Genomic DNA, 8,518 nt, shown 5'->3' on the forward strand with positions numbered 1-8,518 from the left:
CTGATGAATTAACTTCTAATGAGCTGAAAATTTTCTTTCGTTTCTCAATTTGTTTGAGATGGTAAGAAAATCCTTAAATGTTTTCGTGTATACTGAATGGTAAAATTATGACACAAAACTAAAACTAAACACGTCCAATGTATTTTGGTTGGAAAATGTATTCATGAAGCAACAGGTGAAAGGGTGTGGGCATTCTTCTGGCATTATTAGTACTTTGCTGCTTCAAATTGTTTTTGGTATTATGATTTGAAATTATTGCAATTTGGCAATTAATTGATAATTACTCTCTCCACTATAAATGTGTTTTATATACACTTTATTATAATTATGCATATTATGAAAAGGTGGTCAGATGGCACATTCTAGTTGAATGGGTCCAGTTTTATGATACAATAATAGGTAGAAATATATATTTTTTGGTTCCACAAATAGGTTTCGTTTGTTCAATGCTAACTTAGCTTTATGCAAGACAGTGCATCTAAGGCTAACAATTAGTCAATTATTGTTTATAATATTCAAATTTGAATTGCAATTTCATTTATCCAACTGATGCAGGAGGAGATCCAAATTGGATTTTTTAAAGTAGTTATTCTTTAATTTTTATTTTTTAAATTATATGTAATTTTGTCCTAAATCTTAGGAACCAAGTCTTGCTAGTTAATTTATCCTAAATCTTGGGGAATAAGTCTAGTTGGTTATTTTTTCATTTAGATTTTTTTGAGGGTTTTGAGAGCTATATAAAAAACCTATGCTTAGATGATGTTTAAGACAAGTTATTTTGATATTGAATCAATTGGTTTCGCTTAAGCCACGTTACGGCTACATCTCTTTTATTCTTTTATTCCCGCTCTTGTTTTTTCGAGAAGGTTTTTTTTTAAAACCTAACTTGGGCTACTTCTTATTTCGTTATTTTTCTATTGTTTTCTCGTTAATTCCTCTGGAACATCACGTCCCAGAATAATCTATATTCTGCTTGGCGTCACCAATGTTATCCTTCCTTTCTACAAAACAATGCATCTAATGGTAAGAGTTAGTCAATTGTCGTTGATATCATTCATGTTTCTTGCTTTGTGACGGTAAAGTTGTTGCTTTGTGACCTAAAGGTCACGGGTTCGAATCTTGGACAGCCTTTTGCAAAAAAGTAGGGTAAGGCTGCGTACAATGGATCCTTCCCCGGGACCCCGTATGGCAGGAGCTTTGTGACCGGGCTGCCCTATATCATTCCGTTTAATCCAATCAAAATCATGTTGATGATAAACGTGGTAGCTGTGAATGTAGCGAGGACCTTGGTTTTGATGAGGCTCTTCTGAACATGAAACTCGATACTGTAATCTGTCGAAAATCTAAATTCAGCTTGTTAAATTAAGGACTGCTATATCTCAGTCCCATGTTATGGTCTCTGAAATCTTCTCACTTCTCTATTCCCTTTTTTTTTTTCACCCATAACAGATGGCTGGAGAATACAATGATCTTCTCACATCTCAACTAGATAACCAAAGAAAAGTATGTTAATATGCTATTTGTTATCTAATAATCTACTAGTGTGACCCACCTTTTATTGTTAGTTTAATGAAGCATTTACAAACTGTCAAATGGCATTCAGTAGCTTTAGTTGTTTTTTTATGGCATTACAGTATTATGAATCACTGGTTCTGGAGATTAAGGAGGAGACTGAGAAGGACATTTCTGAAGCTATTAAAAAGGCTGTTAGTCTAAAACTTCAGAAGTTCCAAATAAAGCTTGATAAATGCATTGAAGAGAAAAAGTTTATGGAGGATGTGAGTTACCCTATCATTAGGTTTATATATTTCGTGTCTCTTCTGAATTTGGTTTAGCCTTTCACATTTTTCTCTGATGTACAATTTGGTTGGCTATAAATGCAATTGCTATTTGTAAAAGTAGTTCTTTAAATGAGTACAAATGCATATTTGTTATGCTTGGTAACCAATTTGAAAATAAAATGTAATTTTCGATTATCAATATTATACTAATCTTTAAGTGTGCATGCTGTTCTCTTATTGACTGAGCTCCTAACTGTCTTCATGAATAGTTGGTTTTGCCATCCATGCGACATTTGCTAATTAGCCTCTTCACGGCAGCTTACACCTTGTCTGTTATTTTGCTACACATGACATCTCTTGTTAGGTGTGAGTAGTTTTAGGATAATTTTTCCCTTAACGGAATTAATTTAATGGATACAATGATACAGTGTTGATGTCGTATCTTTGAAAACTAGCTACAATAAAATAAAAATCCAGTCTTTATTTTTAAATTCACTAGTTGTGAAAAAATGACACTCAGCTAATACCATTTATTTAAAATTCCTTTATAATATATCTATTACATTATTTATTTGATTTCAAATTTATAAAAAAATGCATTGATATCATCTAAAATATTTTAGTTTATTATATATTTATTTGCCGTATGTATTATTTTGTACTTGCGTATTTCATGTTGCCAATGCATTATTGATATTATTTATAGGTTGCGAATCTGATATGTGGGATTTTCATTGCAGTTGCATTTTGCATCTAGTTTTAAGTGGCAAAAGGTGAAATCGCTCGCCCCCAGCGCCCCCGCCACACCCGACCCCAGGCCATCACGAGGGAGGTAAATCACGGCAGCCGAGCATGCAAGTAATGGGTGGGGTGAGGTGCACCAAGGTCCAGGGATTTACGCTCCGACAACCCTGCGATTCGACCCCGCGTTCTCAAATGGCAAACAAACCACTACTTACCAACTCGGATGACCCGTGGGGTCTAAAATGTGCTTCCTTTATGCTATTATTTGGGTTAACTTGGTTTTCTGTTGCTTGTAGATTAATGAAAACTTGTTGAAAAATGAAGATACATGGAAAGCAAAAGTTCAACATCTAGAAGAAAGGTAACGGATGATCATTGACATAATTCTCATCTAATGATTTGTAATTATATTTTTTTTCTAAATAGTAAAAGTATTTGTGCAAGCTGAAGTACACACTACCTGCATAAGAATTTCTTCATTAGATGAAGGTCATATAGTTTCTAATCATCATTAACACACATGCACATAATCATAATCATAATCATACTTACACACGCACACACACACACAACTTTTTTGAGGTGAGAGGGAGTATGTCTTTTTCTTGCTTTATAGCAGAATCTAATTATCTTGGACATAATGGATGAATTATGCTTTTTCATATTTCTTCTTAATCAATAATTTTGTGACTTGATGTTGAAGGCAAAATGTTTCTAGATGTTGAAAGCAATATGAAATTCATAAATTGGTGCATGTTAAAGGAGGTAGAGGAAGAAACAAGAGCTTGAAACTTCATTCCTTCATACATGTCTTTTTCTTGCTCTATATCATGACACTAATTATCTTGTACGTCATGGGTTAGTTATTTATTTCTCATTTCTTCTTGATCAATAACAGTGTGTGTAGAGGTAAAGAGAAAGAGATGAGAGGTTGAAACTTCATTCCTTGACTCATGTGCCGAGTTAGGATTCTTTAAGCATGCTTAAATATTTAGAGAACCCCTAGCTAAGTGCGTTGTCATTGACTTAGTTTGAACTCTTTTATTGGTCCCTAAAGTCTCACTGATAAGTAGTAGGCTAATCATGGGGTATTATAAACCTAGACGATTGGGGTATCATTTGCTTTTGTTTAAGCATTTTGGGCAAATGATTTGGGCTAGTGGGTTGGGTCTAACAAGCTAATAGGTCATTACAATGGTTTGTAAAAAGGTGCATGTGTATTGGCCATTGCATGCTTCTTATTTGAATGATTTTGGATCATGAATTGGACTTTCAGTTTTGAGAGGACATCAATCCTTAAATGAGGAGATTTTGAAATTTAGATGAACAACCATTGACTTTACTTGAACATTTTAGGCCTGGGCAAATGTAATGGTTCTCATATTCATGGGAGCCGTGAATAGGTAGATCTATATTTGCAATTTAGCAAGATATGTTTTCAATCCTTCTTAAAAGAATAGTGCTGCATGCATATAGTCGTTACTGGTTTGGTATTTTTTTAAGGGTCAGTTAACTCAAATCATAAATACCATGCTTCTTCTATGCATTTGATCTATTCATCACTGCCATTGTCAGGGAGCTAGCGGCAGTGAAATGTAGTCATGTATGCTATGTTTACTTGGAGGGTTGGATTTGAAAACTGAAGAAAGTTTTCTGTGTGGAAAATTTTCTCATGTTTACTTCATCCCAATGGATAGATTGACTGTCCTTTTCCTTGTTTACTTAACATGAAATAATGAACGGACAGATTTATAAATCCGCCTGTGGATCGATTTTTGGACTATTTTTTATCCATCCAAATCGGGCGGAAACTCGTTCCTCCCTCTTTCAACGCATCTCTGTTTTCATGCGAGCCCCGGGCGCCGTTGGCTTCCTTGCTCGGCTGCTCATGTGGGGCAACACAGCCGGCTGCTCCGCTCGCACAAGGCAACAAGGTCTGCTGCGCCGCTTGAGCAAGGCGACACGACTGGCTGCTCGTTCGGCCTGCACGGCCAGTTGATCACGCGACTTGCACGGCCTGTACGTCCAGCTGGTCGTGCGGCCTGCACGGTTGGCTGTTTGCCTGCTCGCACCGTCTACACAAGCCTCCTTTCCCTGTTTTTTCTGCAGAAAGTTGAAGAACGATCGGAAAAGAAGATGGATTGGAGGCAGCGCATCTTAACTGCCTGGACCGGAAGCAATTGATCCACTGATTTCTCGTTCTTCCCTTTTGTTCATCTTTCCCTATCACACTTTATTCGCAACCTTTAAGTGATTGAAGTAATTGTAGAAGTTACTTTCGATTTTTCTCCATTCCTTTTTTCTCTTTTCCTTCTTCAATTTGTTTTTTTTTATTCTTTGAGTTTGGTAGAAGAATAGAAGAGAGGGGTGATAGATTAGTTCTATCAGATGGGCGGCGTCCACAGCGTTTTCAGCTATGGCGGGGAGGCAGCTGCATCAATGCCAAATATGCCACTTTGGCCACCAGAAGAGGCAATGGGAGAGTGGCCATGGCAGGCGAGCTCAAAAAGGGAAGTACTTGGGAGAATATGGCGTGGAGGACAAGTGTCATGCTTTCCAGGGTGAGCGCTGTGAGGAGGATTTTTTTTCGCCAATTTGATCTAAAGAAGCGAGATCTTGAACAACCTATTGTGCCTTCTTTCAACCCCTTACAAGCTAGAGATGGAAGCCAAAAGATTTTTGGAGGAGGCATAGCCTTGATTGTGGCTGGCCGTTGCCACAGCTCGCCCAGTAGCTTTGTTATTTTTTTTCCATTTTTTTTCTTTTCCTCTTTGATGCCTTCCGTTCCTTTCCGTAGGGATTTGTTATTCATCTCTAGATTTTATTTTCCTTTCCCTCCCTTCACTTCAAAGGATAGAGATTCCTTTCCTTTCTCCATCCACACTTTGAAGTAAGATATGTTTTCAATCCTTCTTAAAAGAATAGTGCTGCATGCATATAGTCGTTACTGGTTTGGTATTTTTTTAAGGGTTAGTTAACTCAAATCATAAATACCATGCTTCTTCTATGCATTTGATCTATTCATCACTGCCATTGTCAGGGAGCTAGCGGCAGTGAAATGGAGAGATAAGAAGATTCAAGGTTTGGAGGAACAAGTATGTGATGCTCTGATGCTTATTCAGTTTTGTAAAAGTGTTCTGTTTTCTTTTTGAAATAATGTGAATTGTAGATCTAATCTGGTTCTTCAATTGTATTTTTCTTTGGCTTGATAATCCAGATTCCACATTCTTGGCACTTTTTAAGTGAAGAATTCTGTCCCATAACTGCCAATTTGATAGATTTTCTCTGCTTTTTTACTTTGTTATGATTACTGAATATATTACTTTCCATTCACAACCATGACTAATCCCTAACTGTATCTACCTGCAGCTGGGAGATCTGATAATGCACATTGAATCCCAAAAAGTGATCGATGAACCTCCAAAGGACTCCGTTGCGAGTGAGATCAAAGGCGGCACTGTATTACCAATTGAACCTTCATCCTCTTCCTGTAAAAAGAACCGAAGAAGGAACTAGGGTGTGTTCGTTTTTCTACAACTATTATCAAACAAAAGCTAAACTTTTGTATCCCTGCACGTGATCTTCTTCTCCAACATGGACCCTCACCTGGGAAGCAATGCAATGCGCCTTCAGGGCTGTCTGTTTCAGGGAATTGGTGTTGCTGTTCTTCCTTTGCAATCTAATTGCAGGTTTTGTTTGATCTTTTCCTCTCTATATTCTTTTGGTAGATCAGTACCTACGTAATTGTATGATTTAGGAGTAGTGTATCAGATTATCACTTTATATAGACCTACAATTCATTTAGTCTATTAATATTAGCAAGAATAGATGAGTGTTGGCTCTGTGAGGTGGAACTTATCTGTTGTCCATTTCATATTTTCATGTGATAAATTAAGCACTATAAACCACACTCTACAAACTTATTTACTCATATTTTGTGTACGAATATGAAGTTAATACTGATAAATAATTTATATGTTCAAACAGATATTAGGCACATGATATCAACCTTAACCACCTAATTTAGCAAATGATGAACAAAAGCTATATCGTATCTGTGATCTTTATGTACGATGAGCACAAACAAGAGCATTGTGCCAATGCATGTGGCCATCCTAATCTTGTTCTATGGGCAAAATTTAGAAAGATTTTTTTTAATTTTTAAAAATCAAAAGTGTCTCATCACATTTTTTTTATTGAAAATATCTTTATTCCAGTATTATTGCAGTAATCACATAATAACTATAATAACGTGTAAAAATAAACATTTAGTATGCCCAAGTTTCTAGCAGTCATTTGATATTGTTGCATCACACGATCTTTAGATTACTGTGTTATCATTTTGGTATGCATCTTATTATATAGTCACTCCATTATGTCCATCTTGTGCGTTTATTCATTTTTAGTTAGATTGTATGTTCATTTTTTGCGCGACCAATTCTCACGGCTGCTGCCACCTTGGTTTTTGGCGAGTGTTGGTCGTGAGTGGTCAAAGCATGGCTCGGCAACGGCCATAGTTTTGTGTAGAGATGTCAATAGGTCTGAGTTTGATCGGATTTTATATCCTTCATCTTTACATCCATGCATATTTGATGGATATACTTATACCCATTAAAAGATGGGATGTTTTCTATAATTATAATTTTTCTTCTTTTAATTCCATTATTATTATTCAATAAAAATATATTAAAATTAACATTCTATATATATATATATATTATTTAATCGGATATTCAGATCGGGTATCGAATATTGATAGTCTCTTTATATCCTCCTTCATTTAGGTCGGATAACGAATCTTCCATCATCCAGGTGACATGTCTCCTAAGTAAATTGATTTTGAAAAAAGGAAATTTTCTTTTATATATATATATAAAAGGTATTCAGATCGGATATCGAGTATTGATAGTCCTTCTATATTCTCTTTTATTCGGATTGGATATCAAATTTTTTATCAAATTCGGATGAAATTATCATTTCTAATTTATTTTGTGCAAGGGATTGTTGTGAAAATAAATTTTCTTAGTTTACCTTTTTATTTTAGGATTTGAAAAAAGTGATATTTATTTTTTATTTTGATATTTGCATTGAAACCAATTTTAATTCCAGATCTGTACTTGCACATTTCCGAACAAACACGTTGTCCAAAAAAATGCATCCCTTTACGCAGGAGCTCCTTTAAATTCTTACGTGTCAAATGACTAAGGGAGGGGCTCCGTTTAATTTGGTTGGGAGTCATTCCTTTTATTTTTTAAAAAAATTGAAATTATTTAATTTGTTTATAAAAAATTAAAATCGATAGAATATAAAAATTAGCTGTTACAAAATATCAGTTACAAAGTTAAAAAGAATTACTCAGTCTTTTTAAATTTTATAAAATTTTAATTTTATATATAATGTAAAATATAAATAAAAAGATATCCATAAAATGTTTTTAGGAGTTTTTTTTTCCTCTGATGATAGGAGAGAGATGAGAGAGATTTTTGTTTTAGGCAACCACTATACAAATTTTTTAGAAAAGCTTCCTGTCAAAAATTTATTATCCTTGTAACCTAGATTATTATTATTTTTTTTAATCTTTACTTTTTTCAATAATTGAAATCCAGTTTTTTTTTTCATGAGACAATGGACTCTGCTGTTAAAAAAATAAATATTATTTTTGATTAAACTAATCATTTGCATTGAGATTCATTAAAAAAAATAGTCAGGGATTTTTTTAAAGATATGCAAGTTATTCAGTAGGGTTCATAAAAAAAATTTATTGATTTTTTTAAAATGGAAAAAAAAGAATGAGATTTTTTTATTTTTTATATGATATTTAACAATTAAAAAAAAATACTTTTGGAATTCTGAGAGTAAAGCACCGCCTGCCTCCACGTCGGCTGGTGGAGAATGATATCCCTAGTACCTACGGTGGTGGTGCGTGCTCTCGTCGGACCGTAAAGTTTTGTTGCATTTATTTATTTATTTAATGGATGAAAATTCTAACCTCC

At 34.7% G+C, this 8,518-nt stretch overlaps 1 protein-coding gene across 1 annotated transcript; it reads left to right on the forward strand.

Moving 5' to 3' along the window:
- Positions 1-1,240: 1,240 nt before the first annotated feature.
- LOC121986774 (BRAP2 RING ZnF UBP domain-containing protein 2-like) lies at positions 1,241-6,350 on the forward strand (the record flags this gene model as incomplete). Its single annotated transcript, XM_042540715.1, has 6 exons — positions 1,241-1,327; positions 1,450-1,503; positions 1,635-1,778; positions 2,522-2,886; positions 5,566-5,620; positions 5,895-6,350. Coding segments are annotated over 4 exons (381 nt in total), but the record flags the coding sequence as incomplete, so codon positions are not given.
- Between the last annotated feature and the right edge of the window lie 2,168 nt (positions 6,351-8,518).

The sequence above is a fragment of the Zingiber officinale genome, chromosome 5B, assembly GCF_018446385.1.
Source record: "Zingiber officinale cultivar Zhangliang chromosome 5B, Zo_v1.1, whole genome shotgun sequence".
NCBI classification, from domain to species: domain Eukaryota; kingdom Viridiplantae; phylum Streptophyta; class Magnoliopsida; order Zingiberales; family Zingiberaceae; genus Zingiber; species Zingiber officinale.